The following is a 22071-nucleotide window of genomic DNA, read 5'->3' on the forward strand; positions in this document are numbered from 1 at the left end:
GTCATACAACCATAAAGACTACAACATTAAAATTGCATGGTCATACTTTGAAAGGACTCATGGATAAGGAGCTGTGGATGGTGTTGGTGCGGTAACAAAAAAAAAATGGTGTCACTTGCCGTTCTACAGCGTAGAGCAACAGTCAATTCTGCATAGGATTTTGCTATTTGAGCAGAAAAGGCTCTTAAAAAAATCAGAGTACTTTATTCTGCGGAGAGCGACATCACAAAAGATGTTGCAAAAATGCTTCACGCACGCTGCTGCCTTGTACAAAGCTATACCAAACTTACAATCGGTACACCATGTTGTACCGATCGATATGGGTACAATTCAAGTGGCAGGCACTAACTGCAGAAACTGCACTGAAGATAGTTTCATTGCTGCCTCAGTCGGAAACGATCTCCCTTGGTAATATAAATGCCATTGGAGATTTTGTAGAATTTGTTTTGTTTTCTACCTCAAAAAAAAAGTCAAATCAAGCAAATAGATGGAGAAGACATACAAGTCGAATACTTGGAAAAAAAAACCTTCAGAACATGTATACATCTGGCCCAATCAGTCAGACATATCATGGGAGAAACAGAACATTGTAATAAGAAAACTAACACCCCCTGAAATCATCAATTCTAGATTGGAAATGAGATTTATGTAAAAAAAATTTCCTTAGCTATTTGCAATTTCTCTTATTTATTACTGTGCTAATCATAAAATGTCTGATTGATAACTATTTGTGTAAGTTGTTATTTTATTGGCCACACAAGTCACACCCGCAACGGGGTGTCACACCCGCAACGGCAACTTTGAATATTTTTTACAGTGAAACTAATTGAGTGAGTATCTAAATTTTTGTATAGAATAATTAGTTAAGTATTACTGTCTAACATAAAAAAAGACCAGTTCGATCAGTTGATATAATTCACAGAGTTTTGAATGTTTTGATCGCAAGGTGAAAATGCATGTCCTTTTTATGTCACACCCGCAACGGGTAGAAATTAATTTTTTTAAAAATAAATAAAATATCAATCAACTTGCAAATTGGCATCAATGTACCTGCAAGTGATCTTTATTGAAAAATATAAAAATTGAAACCTATACTCTAAAATATTTTTGCTGATGACTAATTTAGTTAGTGTAAATGTCACACCCGCAACTTTGGATTGGGCGATATCTCAAGATTTGCCAACACTTTTTTCCCTGACTGGAGCTTGTGCAGTGCTCACGAATATTTTGCTTGAGCAAAAGTTTGATGTTACCCAGATTAATTTCAAATGCAAAAACTGAAGAAAATTAAAATTAGATTTTCAAAAATCCTCCCCTCCCCTGACTTTTCCTGGTTAGAAAACCACAACATAGTTTCATAATTTTTAGAAATATGAGACCTAGGAATAATTTTGTTGATAAAATCACAACTAATTCAAAAGAGAGAGATCCAGTATATACCTTTTTTCTCTTTAAAACATTGACCCGTAGAAGGATCATATGATATCATGGAAGGCCAAAAAGGATAGTTTCCAATTTTAGACCACAGCAAAGTTCCTGGCATATATTTAGATTCACTTCCCATCGTTGAAATCTATAAAGAGTTGAAAAATAAAACTAAGCAAATTATCAGATCAAAAATTTCATTTTATTTTTAAGTCTTTGAAATCATGAGAAAATTAATCACTTAAACATTTTGGCTTCCATTAAAGCAGTGTTGACAAGTTTTTGACAAGTCACACTTTTTGATTATCTGGTCAACAAATTTTTTTTAAGTCAAAAATTTATGATTTTTTTCACATGTGTGCATTTTGTAACTAATTGTTCATAGGCTTGAAAATAAATGAGCATTCTTAATACATTGCAATTTAAAGGAGTTTTAAGAGTTTTTACTTCTCTTACAGAATAAGTATAGACAAAATTTAGACCTGAGAGGATGTTGAAAAATACCCAAAGCATTAACCAAATGCTCCTAAGTAGAGGAGAAAATTTGCTTAGTTGCCCTTTGGGGGGTCAAGCTAACCCTGTAAAGAGGTAAGTGGGGCATTTCACAGTATTTGGCTGTTACAGACTCTACACTTCATAAGGATGTTTTAGACTCCTACGTATGATTAGTGCAAATAGTAAAGTTAAACTTTTTGTAAATGATTAGTGTACTTATGTCATAGCATTGAAAAAAGTCCAGATTTGTGTTGAATTTCTAAAGATATAGGCATATATTTAGCATGTTACGGACTCTACACTCAAAAGACATGGAAATTCTTGCTTAAGGCTGCTCTTCAGTGAGATAAAACATCGAAGTTAGGGTTTAAAAGGTTTTCTTCCTTGAACGACGGGAGTGAACCTCAATCAAGTGATTGACACTTTAATGGCCAATGGAGTGGATGGTAATCAATGTCAGAGAGGAACACGTAACCTGTCACAGCTGTCATTGTTCCGGAGGGAAAAGATCTCCTAAAGGACCCCCGTCGTGAAGAGCTATCAAAGAAATCAGCTGACGGCCAAAACCCCAGTTGAACAGTAAAACCGACGCGAAGGTTGAACAGAATTGAAAGTAAAGTCAGTACCAAGGGTCTGTGGTAATTTTTCAGGATGGCGACAGGAACTGTGAAAAAAAGTTCCCTGACTTTTCGCTGATTTAGTTCACCATATTTCCCTGATTTACGTTACCAATGATAATGGTTTCCTTTCTTTGCTCTACTTGAAATCCATTGTATGTTTGTATAAAATGCAGTATTTTAAACTTTTTAAGTTGTGTAAAGTTGATGATCTAAAGATGTATTTTAAAAAATGCTACTTTTTTAACAAAATGGTTTAAAAAAACATATCAAGTCAATTTTTTTGGAAAAAAAACTACAAAACAGTATATTAAATTTTTCTACATGGAAAGATTATAGAAAATTTTTAAAAAATACTTTACTTCCAGAAACCACTTAGCATAAGAATTTTAAGAAACTATTAAAATCACTCTTAAAAACATATGTGTATTTATGGTAGAACTAAAAAGTAATTGAAATTATTTTGAACTAAATTTTTAAACAGTATAATAATTTAGATAAAAATGGAACAACGTTTAAAAGCACAAAAAGGATAAAAAGTTTTTAAAAACGCAGACATGTTTCAAAGGCAATAGCCTCCTTCCTCTGTGCGAAATGAACAAATGGATGAATCAAGGTCAAGGGAGAGTTTAAATACGAAACCAGAAAAACATTGACCAATCAGCTATCAGCGAGTGCTGAGGCAAAATATGACGTATTCTAACATGTAAGATTGAATAAGATTGGAGATAAATGCGGAACAGCAAAAGACTCATTGCAATGATTATTTAAGTTTTTATGAACGTAAAAGGATTCCAGAAAATCTAATAAAGATTCTAACATTAGATTTTCTGGTGTGATTCTAAGTGTAAAACTGTGGTGTAGTCCCGGGAAAAAAGGGTGAGGCGGGATGATTACATATCGGTTATCGGATATTTACAGTCAAGAGGTGGGACGATGCTGACTTTATTTTTAATTATTGGGAGGACGGCAGCAATGGCACAATCAGAAAACAATTTCTAATGAAGATAGGTTACATTTCAAAGAGAGGGGGGGGGATCCCGCTTATTTTAGTCTTTTTAATATGGTCAAAAAAAGAAAACTTCTGAATTTTGATGGAGGACATGCAACGCCAGGGGTCTGGCCAGAGGATATTTGGGTCTGTTAACGGACCCTTCACAAAAATCTGATCAACCAAAACGGACCTTTCACAAAATCCCGATCAAACAAAATGGACCTTTCACAAAATACCGATCAAACAAAACGAACCTTTCACAAAATTCTGATAAACAAGATCGGATCTTTCACAAATTGTTTATTGAAAGAGCAAATCTGAAAGCAAAATAAGGCATATTTCTGTGTATAAACCGATAATTTTTGGAACCTTTTTTTATGTCAAATTAGAGGGGTCACATCATTAGAGGGCTCAGCTTATACAAAATCGGCTAGTTTAAAAAAAATAATAAAAAATCGGCACTCTTGCGATGCTCCTGCAAGCGATAAATACTTGCTACTGCCAAATAAATATAATGGTTGTTTGTTTTATTACAGCTAATTAGCAGCGGTGTTGTTGTAAACTTTTCTGAAAAGGCATTGGTAAGCACTTTTCTCAGGATTTTTCACAGGGTCCGTTTTTTGTGAAAAATCAAATAATTTTGTGAAAAATTTATTAATTTTGTGAAAAATGAATTAATTTTGTGAAAATTCAAATAATTTCGTAAAAAAAAATTTTTTTTTTTGTTAAAATGAAATTTTAAAATGTATAGATGGCACAAACTGCATCAATTAAACTTAAAGTTGAGTGTTTTCCTCTTCTATGTTGAGAAAATCATTCTGGAGTGGTCTGATATTTGGCGGGGGGGGGGGGGGGGGACATCGCTCTCTCAAGTATCAATATTTATATACCATTCTACATTATGTTAAATTATACTAGAAATATTTCGGTACAGTAGTTGAAATAATTGTAACAAAAAATAAATTAATAAAATAAAATTCAGAATAGGGTTCAGCATTTAACTTTTTGAACCAAGACACTCTTAAAAAGCACAGAATTTCGTTTAAAACTTATAAATTCCGTGATTTTAACAAAAATAAAAAGATATTTTAATTGTTTACCTCTTAACAAAGCGTAACAATCATCAAAAATTCTAAAAATCGGATTCCCGTAGCGGATGCAAAGAGATCGCAATTCTCAAAGTGAAGGCATCAAAAGTACAAAAACGGCTTGTGAAAGAAATATTTTTGATAAAATTATTTTAAAATTGCATTTTAGAGTCCTATGATAAACATTTCATTAATATCTGTGGACACAGTTGAAGCAAAAAAAAATAATAAATAAATAAATAAATAAAATAAACCATCTATTCAGCATTTAAATTTTTGACTTAATAACAGAAAATGGAATTTTGCTTTAAAAACTTGAAATGAGAGTTCTAACAGAAATAAAAAGACTTTTCATTTATTTGCATCCTAATGAAGCGAAGTTAGCTTGAAAAAGGAACAAAATATGATTCTCATATCGGATGTTAAAAGATTGCATTTTAAAATGTAGACATCTGAAGAGCAAACATTCAAACAGTGTTTTCTCCAAAAATGAAAAAAAATGAGTTAGTGATTTTTCTTTGAACTCAACATTAAATGGTACAAAAATATGCTATTGTTTTCAACCAAAACATATTTTTTCCCATTATAAACCTATTTATAAAATTCAGGTTTCATTCAAAAAGTGTTTCCTCCAGAGCCAGTTTCCAGTCAAACACTGATTCCTCCAGCCAACCAATCAGAGCTGTTCTTACTGATCACGTGACCCAGCTATTTCCCAATGTGTCTAGTGTTTCAGAGGTTATGTTATTGTTTGCTTGGTACTATGTTGGTTTGTTTGTTTATTTTAGAGCGGTGTGCTTTTACCTAAATTTTTATTATTAATTTAGGTATGGAAGAAATAATAGATGCACATTGTGAAAAGTGTTGTCTTACAATCTCTTCCTCTTACCCATGGAATATCAGTTGAAAAGAAAAGAGACGTAGACAAACTTTTAAACTTAATGTATGGCGAAGAGTGGCAAAATCAACCTGATTTTAATTGGTACAAAGACATTATTTACAGTTTACCTGCACGCAATGATGAAAGGAGGAAGTAGTGCGCGATTGTTTGGATGAGGATTATGCAGGACAATTTTTTTTTCACATATAAATTTCTAGCTTTATTTTATAACAATCAGTTTTATTATGTCATTAATTAGTTTTATTCCATTAAAAAATGTAATCGTAACAATTTAAGTTACTATCTTTTTCATTCAAAAAGTGTTTTATCCACATTGAAAACATTCAAAACACGTTTCCTCCTTTGAGTTCGGTCAAAACATGATTTCTCCAAATTTCAAATGCATTTTTCTAATTCATTTTAAGTTTATTAGGTAAAGTACGCCTACAAGTCTTACTAGTAATCAGTAATACAACTAAAAAAATGATAATTGGGGTCTGAAACAAGTTTTTTTTAAATATATTAGTTTTTTGTGTTTCCTGAAAAACTGTACCCGAAGGAGAAAACATGGTTTGAATGTTTGCTCCTCATCTAAAGAAAAAAGAAACGGTAATTAAAAGAGTTTATTTAAAGTTAATCATCCTTGTTAGCATCGAAAAATCAAAACCCATATAATTTTCTCCCAAAATAACAGTTAAACATCGCACCGCACCCACCGTAAAAACGCAAATATTGACAAGCTGGTAAAATGATGAGAATATTTTCTAATCAAGTCATTATAAAGGTTAAACGCCAGACGCTAAGTGGTGATAATTTTGAAGTTGGTAACCCTATCTGAAGCGATCATATTTTTTCCCCCACCCTTACTATCCCTTTGCAGTTCTAAGTTCATTTCGCAGATATATATTATTATTGTTTATTAAATCACGAGAGGGGAGAAAAGTGCTTACCAATGCCATTTCAGAAAAGCTTACAACAGGACCGCTGCTAATTAGCTGTGATAAAACAAACAACCATTATATTTATTTGGCAGTAGCAATTATTTATCGCTTGAAAGAGCATCAGAGCATCGCAAGAGTGCCGATTTTTTTTTTTCAAAATTAGCCGATTTTGTATAATCTGATCCCTTTAATTTGACTTAAAAAAAGGTTCAAAAAATTAGCGGTTTATACACAGAAATATGCGTTATTTTACTTTCAGATTTGCTCTTTCAATAAACAATTTGTGAAAGATCCGATCTTGTTTATCAGAATTTTGTGAAGGGTCCGTTTTGTTTGATCGGGATTTTGTGAAAGGTCCGTTTTGGTTGATCGGATTTTTGTGAAGGGTCCGTTTTGGTTGATCGGATTTTTGTGAAGGGTCCGTTAATGGACCCAAATATCCTCTGGCCAGACCCCTGGATTTGCTTTTTTTGTTTCATCCAAAATATATAAAATATATAATTCTTTTTTTTTTTTTCATTAATTTGTCATTACATGAAAGACTTCGAACTAATAGAAACTTAAAAAAAAAAAAAAAAAGTTTAAATAAAACATTACTTTCCGGTCCCCCAAATCAAAGCTTTCTCTCATCTCAATTCGCATTTCTTATTAGGAGTGTTTACATTTTAGTCAGCATTTTCGACCTCCAAAAAAGAACTTGTTTGGTAAGAACGGAAACCCCAAAACGACAAAGGATGAAGCAGGGGATGAAGGCTCATTAGAGATCCAGTAATTTATTGCCTGTCCTGTCACTTCAGGCTAAGGGGAGAAGAGAGTCCCTCAAAGTGGAACGAAATGGGTGTGGTCTGGTGGAAGGTTTTTAAAGAGAAATGTTCAAGCTCCATCACACCTTTTTCACTTTTTCCATATCATTTTCCAAACGTGTGAAAATAGTCGTTGGGTGTGGTCTGGTGGAAGGTTTTTAAAGAGAAATGTTCAAGCTCCATCACACCTTTTTCACTTTTTCCATATCATTTTCCAAACATGTGAAAATAGTCGTTTAAAAATTTAAAATGTTATAAAAAAATTTCAAAATAACCACAGAAAAAATAAAGAAGCACATCTCTAGTTCTGTGTCATAGTCATCGTTTAAAACAAACCGCATGAAAATATTCAAGTAATTTCTCTTGTTATGCTTGGAATAGGTACCAGATTTTTCCCGTAGAGAAAGCATTAGCGTCTAAAACCAAGATGGACGGTATAGAAGAGCCTTAAGTACTTTGCCTACTTCCATCTTGTGAATGACCAAACATGGCGTCTAGGGTCAGGTGGGGTAAAATGGGTAGTCAAAATATATGGTTTTAAAAACAAAATATTTTAAATTAAATTTGCATTTTTTTGAGTGGGATATTATACTTGGCTGTTCTGAGTTCTGTTTCACAAAATATATTTTTCCAATAGATTATTTTTTAGTGAGAGGTAACACTTTAAATTGAAGTAGATAAATTCAAGCCGCATGTTGTCTGCTTAAACCTTTATCTCCAGCTCCTGATTTTTGAGAAATTTTTATTACTATGTCATAATATCTTTAGTTGGACATTTTTGTTGCTGCTTCAACTTACAGGGAAGAAAAAAAAAATTTTCTAAAGGGTGTCCCAAAATTAACGCAAGATTTGAATTTGCCACAATTTTTGTTGTGAATTGTTGGCAGCCATGGAAAAAGAACAATTTGACAGCTGGGAGTTTAGGGTTAGTAAAAATGGAGTGTTATGCTATTATTATACAGCCAGCAAAACAATTCAATCACTGCATGAGGAATTTCCTGTTCGTGTACTCTCTGGTTTCGGTGATATGAATTGTACCCTAGATCGTGTGATTTTACATCATTCGACTTCTCCCTATGGGGTTATTTGCAGGGCTGTGGAGTCGGAGTCGAAGAGTCGGAGTCGGTCTGATTTTGGAATAAAGGAGTCGGAGTCGGAGTCGTTGGAAAACATGCCAACTCCGACTCTGACTCCGGGCTTCTTTTTTTCTTTCCTTTTCACTGACTCTCCTTGCATTTTTTAAAAATTGATTGCCAATTGGTTCAATTGGACATGGATAAAAAGATACTTATGAGAAAATAACTGCCATTATGGCAATCAGCTAGCTTGAATGCTTACCGAACTTTCTGTAGCCGTCCCCTAGTTTGCTTGCTTTTTAACTTAACTAATAGCAACTGTCAGCAAACGGTTTTGTTGAATAACATTTTCAAGTAATCACTTTCAAATAAAAATAGAAATATAGTGTTTTGTTCTATCTCAGTTTAAAATAGTAAAAGAAACGTAACAAATTAGTAAGTCGACGCCTGTAGCTAAGGTTGAAACGTTTAAGTGTGATCGGCAAATTCAAAGAAGTTCTGACTCGAAAGCACAAATCCAAAAGATTCGATGAAATAATCTAATGTTTTTTTCTTTATTAAGACTATTTCTGTAAGCTTGGTTCTCACTAAAAAGTATGTAACAAAATAAGTGTAAAAAATTTCTTGATTACAACACTCAAGAATTGCAGTTAATCTTAAAATCTTCATATTTAGGTTAATTCTAAAGCAGCCAATAAAATTTAAATTAAAATTTAGCGAAGAAGAAATATAGGTATAGTAAAAGCTATTCGTACAAATTTGTATACCGCCGCGTTTTGTGTAAAATTAGCTCCTGACGCATATGTGCCCTATTTTCATTGAAATTTTATTGATGAAATATAATTTAAAATATATTCGTGAAAATTTTCAGAATTAAAGTATTTATATTTTTTATAAACTCTGAAATTAACTTTGGGTGTCATCTACTAGATGGATGTCACCAGGGGCAAACCACTCCCTCTCAAGAACTTGGATTTAGAAAAAAAGTTTTTTTTCTCTCAAGTTACAGCTTTCAAAAATTGAAAGCATACGATTTGATCAATATATATTTGTTAAACATTAAAGGGGGGCAAATTACAGATAATCATTTTCAAAATTTTTAAAAGGGATTTTTAAGTCATCTCACTTTTTAACTCGTAACTATTGGAAAGTTTGATTTTTAAATTGAATTTCTAACGTTGTATGACGTCTTGGGTTTACAATAAAAAACAAAATGCTAAATTTTCATAAAAAGGAATTAATATTTCAATCTCTGTTAAGAGGTTTTCCCCCTTCCCTTGAATGGAGAGAGGGAGTTTAAAAAATACAATTAAAAAAATTTAAAAAAAAATCCGGAGTCGGAGTCGGGCGTTTCAAAATCCAGGAGTCGGAGTCGGCCATTTTCCTTCCGACTCCGCAGCCCTGGTTATTTGAAGTCAAACATCTATGTCAGCAATACCACAACCATCTGCGCATTACCTAATTGCGATATCGAGCGCCAATAACAGTAAACTGCTCGACCCGCCCAAACTTTCATTATTTTTCAAATAATTGTTCGATAATGAAAACGCATTATAGAATCGAAAACGCTCCATTTGTAATAACCCTAGACCCTCAGCTGCCAAATTGTCCTTTTTTCAAGATTGCCCACAATTTATTCAAAAATGGCGGCAAATTCAAATCTTGCGTTAATTTTGGGACACCCTTTATTTTTAATCTCATATTTTGAAAATGGGGTAAAATGGGTATATGGTTAGGCTTATCATACCAGCAAGTTGTTTTAAAAGATACAACAGTATATTTTCCTTTAAATGAATATTAATGCATTTGTGGTTAATTTAAAATGATTGAAACATAAAAGTATGCAATGCCATGACTTTATGAAATAAACTTCGCTCCATCATAACAATAAGAAGCCAGCGGTATACTTATTCTAGAATTTTTTTGCACTCGCGCACAAAATAACAATTTCCTCAGAGTATGCTGGGCCCAGCCTGTTGCTGGTTGTCACATTTGAATTTGATTGCAATCAGATGCTACCAATTTCTCTAATGTACTTTTAAATTCTCAGAGCACATCCTAGTTTCAATCCGAAAATTATACGTCACAAAGCACAATTTACTCACCTTATAAAGATTTGAAAAGTGCAATATTGTCTGCAATTTCAACAAGAGCTTCAGATTTGACAACTACCTGCATTAGTTATTTAAAACAGCTTAAATGTATGCTTGCAAATACAGGAAGTATTAACAAAGATGTTTCAGAAAGGCTAAGAGTTGAAAGTGAAAAAAATAATGAATTAGAAAATAAAAAAATAGTGGAAAAAGAAAGTCCATTCAAAGGAAGTATCTGGAATAGAAACTGCTAAAAATATGCTTATGAAGCAAAGTTTAACCACAGGTGCCTTGGGTATAAATATTGTACTTAGAAGAAACAAGCAAGAAAGAATTGATTCGCAAATATATGGCTGTTGAGGAAAATATTATAAGATGAAATATTTTTAAAAAATCCGTGATGGGGGATTTTTCTTATTTTTCCTGATGTAGAGGACATAGATTTCATTAAAAAACATCAAATACAAAAAATTAATGAGCCACAATTTAACAATAGATGCCATTACTTTTTTTAAAGAATGACAAGTATGGATATCGTGCATGAAAGAAACCTCATTAATATTTTATCAAATTTTCTGTTTGGAAATCAACATCCCATAAGATAATAGGGAAAATTGGGGCTCCTTAGACCGGCCTTGATAATTTTAATAACTTTTTTTTTTCAAATTTACGAATAACAAAAAGCAGCGCCTATAGTTCTACAATTTCTATAATGAAATCATAAGGTAGTTATTTTGAACAAATTTCAGAAACTTATTTTGACAGAGCTATTTTTGATTGATTAACTTTCATACCTAAGCAACTTCATATTTCAAAATAGTTTTCATGAAGAATGAAGCAATAAATTGAATTTCTCTCCTAAAATAAGTTCTTTTAGTTCTTAAGTATTGGCAGTTTATTTTTTGTTATAAAGAAAAAAATCAGGACAACTTTTTTTAGACCAAGAACCTGTGGTATGTTGATTCACTTTTAGAAAACCTACAAAAACTTTTAGAACAATTAAAAAAGCAATACTCCAGCATTAGCAACAGTGAAGTTGCTAAAAACACAAATTGTGCTGATTCTTGATGAAATGTAACAGTAGATGTTGGTCAATTTTAATTATACTGATCTTTAAGCTTTGGTTTTAGATTCTATTCACAAAACATTTGTTTAGTACAAATGTTGGATAATATTTATCATTAAAATTGTAACAGAAGTTGTTTTTGTAGTGTGGGGACCCCGGGACTGTGGTAGGTTGGTTCACTTTACAAAGTTCTGTTAAAATCAGTGGCGGCTCGTGCCTTAATTTAGCGGGTGGGCTCGCTGTATAAAGTTTTCTCAATAATATTTTATACAGATACAATGGAGAGGACTGCAGTTAGTAATGCTGAACAATATAAGATAGTCCTTATTGCAATTGCTACATTTCGAACTTCTCTTCTACTTCAAAATTGAAATTGTTTTAGAAAAATATCCACTTGAGCATTTTTTGAAAATTCAAGGTAAACAACCTAAATTTAAAGACAAGACACCAACCCCATGCAACTAGTAATAAACAACACACAGCATTAATTAAACTACTACATTACAGTCTTGATGCCAACACGAGCACATGATTACGCAGAAGCATTAACTTCCGTTTTAGTATGCTTCCTTATGCCAAATTACAAAATTGGTAACTATTTTTTTTCTAGAATCAGTTTCCTCAATCGCTAGCATATTCTCCATATATCAAAATTAGAATTAACTTCAATTTTTATTGTGTGAAACTACATCATAATACCGAGAGGTCACATCACATTCATAGCATTTTTTAAACATTTCAATAAATAAAATCAGGGTTGGCAAGTTTCTGCCGGGGGCGGAAAAAACCATGGAAAAAACCACGGTTTTTACCACCCGGCAAAAATAGGTTTTTGCCAGTTTTTGCCAAAGTTGCAAAAATAGATGTTGTGTTAACAACTTACGGACAGTTTTTTTTCCTTTTATATAAAAGTCAAAGCATGTAAAGATTTTGATAAAATTTTAATTATTTTTATAGTTTAAAACTTACTTTTAAAGTTATGGAGCATTTTCACTTCTAAATTTTTAAACATTAACATAAAATTTCAGTTTGTAGCATCTAAGACAAAGACTTCAACTTACAATGAAAATGTAATTAGCTTGTTTATTATAGCATTTTTTACAGAATACTAAATATCTATATAAAGTATACTTAATCAAGATAAAACTATAAAATAAAAGTAATTAAAAAGCAAAATACACATTTCTTTAGATTGAAATATCACTTAAATCGTCATATCATAGTCTATACCATCTTCATCAAAACCTATTTGTTGTTTAAGTATGGCATAGCAATAAACTAGTTTCGCGAGAGAAGCAACTGACAAAGGGCTTCATATTTTTGATTGTATAAAAGAAAAATTTGAGAAATATCTCTCTATTGCAGCAGAACTTGCAGGACACATTTGAAGAGTTGCGACTAGTGTGCAGAAATCTTTAGGTACTGCATGTAAATGCATTATTTCTTTAGTGAGAGAAAGTTGATATTTTTCTATATTCAAGTAAATATTCTGTTAATAGTTAAACAGCTTAAAAATCTTAGTGGGATAAATAAAAAAAGTGATTAATTAAATGTATGTATATATATATATATATAATTAGAATGCAATCTTTTTATTAATTTAATAAGCTTAACCCTTTCAGACATGGCGTCCGGTATACCGGACATGAACTTTAAACAGCTGCTAATCATTTATTAATTGAATAAGTTACTTGATTTTTTCGTAGTTGACTCTTCACAGTCTGATTATTATTATCTGTACAAGAATGTTTCATTTTGGATTGACAACATAAAGAAATAGGGGTTAAGAGAATGGGATTTGCTTATTTTTCCAACCACGGATTCTCGTCGGAAAAGCAAGTGTTTTTTTATGACTTAAAAATATATATATAATCTTATATTAATCATTTCAAATGCTTACATTATGTCTTATTATTGTTTAGATAATATTTTTAAAACAAGTTTGTTTGATGTCTCTCATCGTTTTATTATCTGAAATATGTATTTCTATAACATATGTCCAAATTATTGGATGTGTCATAACTCTTTTAATTCCTCACCTATAAGCTTGAAATTTTGTCTATAAGATACTCTTTACCATAGTACACTGTCTACCAAATAAAAACTTTTGGATAAGTATTTTAAAATTCCATCTGAAAGGGTTAAGTAAACCATTCTTTGTTTTAGCATTGAAGGAATTTGCTCATTCTGAAAAATTGTTTTAGCAAACATTTAAAATCTTAAGTTTTGCAATCCCAACATTTCTTTTTTATTTATTTTTCACCTTATAAATTAGAAGTAACATGGAGACATAATTAAAATATTAAAGTGCATTATTTATATTATATTGTCACTATTTCTTGATTAACAATATAATGCTACTTTATTTGCAATTAGGTTTTTGCCGTTTTTTTCCATTTTTGCCGGTTTTTTTCCATTTTTGCCATGATTTTTTCCACTGTCCCGGCAAAAATACCTTTTTCCCGGCAAAAAACCCAACCCTGAATAAAATATGTAATTCTCTGGGATCTTTGTATGCGCTTACTTATTAACCAATAATTATTTTTCATGCCCTTTAAAAAAACCAAAACACTGAAGAATATTTCAATTTTTTCAAAGTTGAAATTTTGAGATCTTGAATTCAAATTATGGTTTTAACTATCGCGGATTGCGATAGGAGGAGTTTCTTTTTTCTACTAATGGCTTTTATCGCAACCATAGTTTGAATTCCTGACGTCAAAATTCAAATGAATGCCTGGGGCTGGATATTATGTGCTTGATACCATTTTTGCGTAAAAAGGATTGTGTAAAGTCCTGAAGGTTGTTAATAAATAATTCGATTCCGAGGCACATGGATGCCTGCATTACTGTTAGCCCCGCTAAATTAGGTAAAATCTCGCGGAACCGAATTTAAAAATGTAATATTAGAGATCCCCCCCCCCCTGCCATAGATGTAATGTTAGAGATACACGCTTAATCAAATAATTTCTTCGGATAATCGAATAAGAGTAATCAGCTTTCACATATATTTTTGCTGAAAATTTTTTTTGAATACATTAAAAATAAATTAAATAAGAGCAATTACTAACATAAAAACTTAAAATAGCATTTATTGGCAAACAATGGGCGGGAAAAACATTAATTTTCCATCAAAGCATTTCCACTATTCTATCTAGTTTCTTTTATAGTTACCAATGCCATTACCAACAGACAGTCGATAAATAAATTAAAAAAGCACAACAAAATATTAACATTGCAGAAAATAAGGAATTGATAATTATTGATTATGTAAAACGCAGTAACTGAATTTAGAAAAGTGTTCTTTAAAATATACTGAGCAAGGAATCCACTATTATGGACTTTTTCCAAAAAATATGAACTGAAAAAAGGTGTTGAAACAAAGATTTAATACCTCAAATTGTAAGTTGCATATTTATAATTTTCATACGTACTTGTATTATATATACTTAGTTATTATACTATTTTGTTGATTATTTAGCTTATTTAAAACGCTTTTTAATCAAAAACATTTTTTTTCTATTACTTAGATATTGATTTATTATTACTTTTTAAGCAAAAGTTGAAAACCAGGAAAGATAAATAAAATTTCCCCGCTTAATCAAATATTTCTTGCATTCGACGGTATTCGTTTAAGGTGCTGCAGTACTGAGATCTATTTTGGAACTCAACCACCATTTCAAAAGGAAATCATTTTACGGAATAGCAAAAAGGCATGGGCCAAGCAGACTTGATTGACAGACGAGCATCCAATCAGAGACCAAATTTAGGAGAAAGTACAACACCGCACAAGTGATTTATAGCCGTCATTGAGGCTCTTCGCCTGTGACCCTTATCTTTATAGTCCTGGCCAAGGGGTTTGGGGTTAGTGTAGTCAGGGTTCATACTCTATTTGGATGAAAAAATTCCATGACTTTTCCAAGACTTTTTCATGACTTCATAAAAAATTTTCATGACCTCGTTACATGAAGGGAATAGTACTATTTAATATCAAACTTGCCATTTTTTGAAAATGAGCATTAGCAAAACTTCCACGTTAATGCCACTATCTCATCCAAGCATTAAATAATTGAAATCAGTGTACAGCTAAAAAACTAAACTTCGTATGTATTCTTCATATAAATTTAAGTAAAGTAAAAATACAGTGAATCAAATATAATGATGCTTAAATGTGTAGTTTTTTTGTATTATTATTTTTTTTTTATAAACAGGCAAAATGATAATGAATGGGTCAAAAGTTGAATGAGTTATTACTAAATTTCAATAAATTTGGTTTAAAAAGGGTTTCAGTGTCAACAGTACATTTAATCATCCGAATAACTTGACAGTTCTTGTGCTCTTCAAAGTAAAGAAACATTCTTTACTAAATTCATTGTTTCTAAACCAGATATTTATTTAATAAACACATTCAGCAGTGAATATATCTTCTGATACAAATCTTCTTGTTTACTTATTTGCACATTTTCAAATGCATAAAAATTAATAGGTTCAGAAATTCTGGAATATAGTGTTTGATTCTTGACACTGAACATAGCAGTGGGTCGCATGAATCAGTTTTGAGACCCATATGTTGGGCACTACTGTTTTAGGGTATTAGAATTCCCCTATTTCTGTATTATATTCACCTGACTCATGTCTTTATTTTTTTAAACCTTCAACAAATTAAGATAAATTTAAAAATAAATTTCATACAAGTTATGGAAACGAACTCGGATGCAATTGAATTGCGCTTTTTGAGTGCGTGTGGCAAAAATCAAGAACGTGCAAGTTCGCTACTACAGAATATAAAATATAAAAAAATGTTGAAAATAATGTAACTTCAAAATGGGTGATGTCCAAACAGTAAAATCGCGTTGCAAAAAAAAAGTGTGGCTGCTAAAGAATGGATACAATGAGATTTCAAAATTCAGATTTATCGGGATCGTTCAGTTTTCCAGTTTTAATAGTTTTTATATGCAACACTGTTGAATCACTCAAAATGTCTAATGCTCTTTAAGAAACTGCTAATTTATCTTTGCCCAGGACATTTTTCCATGACTCTAAATAAATTTCCATGACTTTGACTAAAAATTTCAATTTTCCATGACTTTTCCAGGTCTGAAATTTGCTAAAAATTTTTCCATGAATTTCCAGGATTTCCATGACCCGTACGAACCCTGTGTAGTCTGCGTCTGTCCTTACTTCAAAAGTTCTCAGTTCACTGCATTCACTCTCTGTCCCCCACATGCTGACTTCCCGCTTCCCGCTATTTCGTTAGAAGCCGGAACATCAAATCTTCGGACAGTATCATTGAGTTTTGTAAGCGAAATTATAATTATCGAAGACAAAAAACATCGCAACTTTGTAATGTGTTTTTCATAACTTTTTTCCAAAATATTATTGATGGGTTTTTTTTCTCTTCAAAAAAATGATCGACCAATAATTTTTCTCTTTAAACTTAAGAAATGAATTAATTGATTTAAATCGACAATTTTAATCATGCTAAGTAGTTAATGACACTTCTAAATTTCACTACTTGAGCATTTTTAAAGTCAGTATAGCCTTTCATCCTTATTTTTGATTCTGTTAATATAGGGTTTGCTCCAGGCCTGTAATTTAGAATTTTTATAGAGCGGAGGGGGGGAGTCAGCAAAAGGTATGTGCTTTGGCTTATGTAAATTATCCCAAAAACAGCAAAAACCACGCCGAATTACAAAAAACAGGGAGGTAAATTTATTTTTGTATTACTCCACCTGAAAATTAAAATGGTTAGTAAACAGTGGCCAGCAGACACTTATTCTATCACTAGAGAAGCCACATTTTTCAGAACCTAACTTTTTTAACTGAAAAAAATCAGGCAATCTTAAAGTGTTACGCTTAAAGGTGTGTCTGAAAAAAAAATTATTGGGAAAGTAGGCTTGTCACTACAGTGTATGCATAGCTACTTGTAAAAGTGGAGAAAAGGAAACGTAAAAATTAACCTTGCTTCAACCATCATTTCCAGTTGAACATTTAAAGAGTGTATGAATAAAAATGCAAGAGTTATTTTGAAAATATTTATTATAGATGAAAAAGAAGTTTTAAAAGGTAAACTTCAAGTGCAAGTATAAAGCAGGGGTCTGTCCAGGATTTTTCACAGGGTCCGTTTTTTGTTAAAAATCAAATAATTTTGTGAAAAATGAATTAATTTTGTGAAAAATCAAAAAATTTCGCAAAAAAAAATTTTTTTTTTGTTAAAACGAAATTTTAGAATTTAGAGATGCCACAAACTGCATCAATTAAACTTAAAGTTGAGTGTTTTCCTCTTCTACGTCGAGAAAATCATTCTGGTTTTTTTTCTGATATTTGCCGGGGGGGGGGGGGGGGCATCGCTCTTTCAAGTATCAATATTTATCTACCATTCTACATTATGTTAAATTATACTAGATATATTTCTGTACAGTACTTAAAATAATTGTAACAAAAATATAAATAAATAAAATAAAACTCAGAATAGGGTTCAGCATTCAACTCTTAAAAAGCACAGAATTTCATTTAAAACTTACAAATTCCGTGATTTTAACAAAAATAAAAAGATATTTCAATTGCTTACCTCTTAATAAAGCGTAATAGTCATTAAAAATTCGAAAAATCGGATTCCCATAGCGGATGCAAAGAGATCGCAATTCTCAAAGTGAAGGCATCAAAAGTATAAAAAACGGCTTGTAAAAGAAATATTTTTGATAAATTTATTTTAAAATTGCATTTTAGAGTCCTATGATAACATATCATTAATATCTGTGAACACAGTTGACCCCAAAAAAATAATAATAAAATAAAATAAACCATCTATTCAGCATTTTAATTTTTGACTCATAACAGAAAATGGAATTTTGCTTTAAAAACTTGAAATGAGAGTTCTAACAGAAATAAAGAGACTTTTCATTTATTTGAATCCTAATAAAGCAAAGTTAGCTTGAAAAAAGAACAAAATAAGATTCTCATATCGGATGTTAAAAGATTGCATTTTTCAAAATGTAGACATCTAAAGAAAAAAAAAAACGGTAATTAAAAGAGTTTATTTAAAGTCATCCTTGTTAGCATCGAAAAATTAAAACCCATATAATTTTCTCCCAAAATAACAATTAAACATCGCACCGCACCGTAAAAACGCAAATATTGACAAGCTGGCAAAATGATGAGCATATTTTCTAATCAAGTCATTATAAAGGTTCAACGCCAGATGCTAAGTGGTGATAATTTTGAAGTTGGTAACACTATCTGAAGCGATCATATTTTTTCCTCACCCTTACTATCCCTTTGCAGTTCTAAGTTCATTTCGCAGATATTATTATTGTTTATTAAATCATGAGGGGAGAAAAGTGCTTACCAATGACTTTTCAGAAAAGTTTACAAAAACACTGCTGCTAATTAGCTGTGATAAAACAAACAACCATTATATTTATTTGGCAATAGCAATTATTCATCGCGTGCAGGAGCATTTCAAGAGTGCCTTTTTTTTTATTCAAAATTAGCCGATTTTGTATAAGCTGATCCCTCTAATTTGACTTTAAAAAAAGGTTCCAAAAATTATCGGTTTATACACAGAAATATGCGTTATTTTGCTTTCAGATTTGCTCTCTCAATAAACAATTTGTCAGATCCGATCTTGTTTATCGGAATTTTGTGAAGGGTCCGTTTTGTTTGATCGGGATTTTGTGAAAGGTCTGTTTTGTTTGACCGGGATTTTGTGAAAGGTCCGTTTTGGTTGATCGGATTTTTGTGAAGGGTCCGTTAACGGACCCAAATATCCTCTGGCCAGACCCCTGTAAACAATAAATAAATATTTATATACTTTTGCTGGAAATGGGGGAAAATAAAAATGAACTGACGTCTAAAAGAAACCAGTGCTCGATATAAAGCGTACTTATTATTTTTATTAATACAAATTTTAATCTGGATCGAAAAAGTCGAATTAAAATGCAATATATATGGGTCGTTCCATGTCAAGTGACCTAGGGGTTCCCAATCGACGCTCTCCAAATTTTATGAAAATTTTAACGGATGTTCATAGAAGACGAATATGAAGCTTTGCAAAATATCCATAAATCGTATGGATCTGCCGATATCCATAGTTTGGCCTCTTTTTCCCGCGTCGCGATTGAAACGACAAAATCACCAAGTTTGTGCTTTTCCTTGCTCACGATCTGAGATGGTTACAATGATCCTGAACAACTTTTGCGGTAGAAGAGCCTAGTTATATAGCAAAAGATCGATGCATGGTAGATTTTTCACAATTTGCTGCGAAAGCAGGATAAAAATCGCATTTTTACAAATTCCAACTTTACACATCGGCTTGTACCTGCTGAGAGATTTGTTTTCTGAAGCTAATTATTTCCTCGTTTGTAGCCTGTTTTTATGCAAGTGGCATCTTGATAGCCCAAATAATTGCTGAATTTTTTACAGTTCAGTCAAAAAGGTTTTCGTCAATATTGTCTCAATTAAAAAGAGCAATCTCAAAATTTGATTTTTCTTCATATCATTGACTTTTCACCGTTCCATTATTTGATTTACTGAAGTTAAGTAGTGAGTCATAGACATTGGTGACTTATGAAAATATTTACAAAAAAAAAGGCAGTAGCAGATCCAAGGGGGAGGGGGCTAAGGGGGCTTCTACCCCCGTCCTCCTTCCTCCATGAGGTTTGAACTTACACTACATAAAAATGAAGTTTCAGAGATTTTTAGTATTGCAATAATTTTTGGAATTTAAATGGCCCATAAATATGTAAACTATATATGTAGTAGCGTATTAATGGGGATGAGGGGGGTGAAGAAGACTGTAATCCCTTTTCCCACCAGGGCAAAACTTAATAGCAGAGTAAATTCTGATCTGCAATGGTGTGGAAAGGCTTGAAAGAAATAGTTTCGTTCTGCAATCGGGGTTTTTATTCTGAAAATTTATTATTTTCAAATTAAACCAGTCTTATATATTTACTTCATTTCTTGGATAAGAGGCTGTGGCCATGCTCCCCTCCCCTCATGTGATTTGTAATGCCATGGAAAAGCTTTGAGGAAATGGCTTTGTCTTGTCATCGAGTTTTTTTTACCTGAAGTTACTACTTTCAAATTAACACATATATTTTACTTCGTTTCCATGAACCGGAATGTCACTTTTTACCATTTCTCGGGCTGTTGGAGGGACGCTCACACAAAAACAGTCTAAAATATCTAAAACAATTTTTTTTCCCTGTCGAAACTCGGCTACAGTAGATCCTGTTGTTTTTTTTGGTAAGATCAAATATTTTTTATTGATTTCACATGAAATGACGCACATGTTTTTTAATTACGTACATTATTCTTTTTTATTAGGTGTGTCTCGAGAAACTAACGTTTTTTATTTAATAAAAGTGTACTCTTTTTAATGAAAACAAATTAAAGAGGACCCTTTTGAGATATTGCTTTTTGAAATTGAGACAAAATTGACGATATCAATTTTTGGCTGGTTTTTCAGCTAAGATAATTCAGCAATTATTTGAGCCATCAAAATGCCACTTACATACCTTTCGCACAAAGCAACAGGCTACAAACGAGGAAAAATTTAACTTCAGAAAACTATTCTCTCAGCAGATACAAGCCGGAGTTGTACGGTTGGAATTTGTAAAAATGCGATTTGTAACCTACTTTGGCAACAAATTGAAAAACCTACCATGCATAGAGTTTTTGCTATACAAATAGGTACTTCTACCCCAAAAGTTGATTAGGATCACCAAATGGGTGTCTCAATTGCCAAATCGATTCTCTCCACCTTCTAAAAAAGTTTTGGTTCAGTACATTTCTGACCATATGATGGCAGAAAATGTATCATAAGGACCTATTTACTCATACAGATACAGCACCTTCTTCATAACTATTCTCTACCTTTTGTTTTATGGAGTTAGTCGATTTGGCAAGTGAGGCATCCAAATATTAGTATTGCAAACATCTCAGGTCCAGAGCAATGAAAACACAAACTTGGTGATTTTGTCATTTCAATCAGAGCGCAGAAAAAAAAGCTTTTACAAAACTGGATATTGGCAGAACCATATGGCTTATGGAGCTGTAATTTAGTAGAGCTTTATGCAAAAAATCATGTGCTCTCCTAGAAATTTTTGTCGCCTTCAACCTCTTGCTGATTTCTATAGTGCACTGCAAATAATCAAACTCTTTTTGAACATTTTTTGCGCATGGACACTTGTCCCATTTTTGATAACACATTTTTTGAAATAAGTATTTCAACCCTCCTGAGAACATTTTTCAAAATACTTTTTAAGCATGGACACTTGTCCCCTTTTTTAGAACGTTTTTGAATAATTTTGAGAACACTTCGGATAAAGCTTTTCGGAACACGTACTTTGTTCAGCATACATTTTAACACTTTTTTAACACTTCGTGGTGCACGTATTGGTAGTTTTTAGGATATATTTTAGAACAATTACGAAGCACTAAAATATTCGCCCGGAATACCTGCTACACAAGTTATACAAGAAGATTTTAGAAAAAAAAAGAAAAAAACGGTGTTACCAGGGGCCAATCCAGGATTTTTTTCTCACTACTTATTTTTGTGAATGTACAGGGGCCAATAAAGGATTTTTTTCTCAC

General features: G+C 32.0%; 1 protein-coding gene across 1 annotated transcript in view; it reads right to left on the minus strand.

Moving 5' to 3' along the window:
- Positions 1-22071, minus strand: part of LOC129218753 (histone-lysine N-methyltransferase NSD2-like) — a 136349-nt gene that overhangs the window by 92653 nt on the left and 21625 nt on the right. Inside the window, exon 2 of the mRNA XM_054853076.1 lies at positions 1441-1573. Within this exon, the coding sequence (XP_054709051.1) occupies positions 1441-1564 (124 nt within the window). The 5' untranslated portion in view covers positions 1565-1573. The remainder of the gene's footprint in view (positions 1-1440; positions 1574-22071) is intronic.

Source organism: Uloborus diversus, chromosome 3, assembly GCF_026930045.1.
Source record: "Uloborus diversus isolate 005 chromosome 3, Udiv.v.3.1, whole genome shotgun sequence".
Taxonomy (NCBI): Eukaryota; Metazoa; Arthropoda; class Arachnida; order Araneae; family Uloboridae; genus Uloborus; species Uloborus diversus.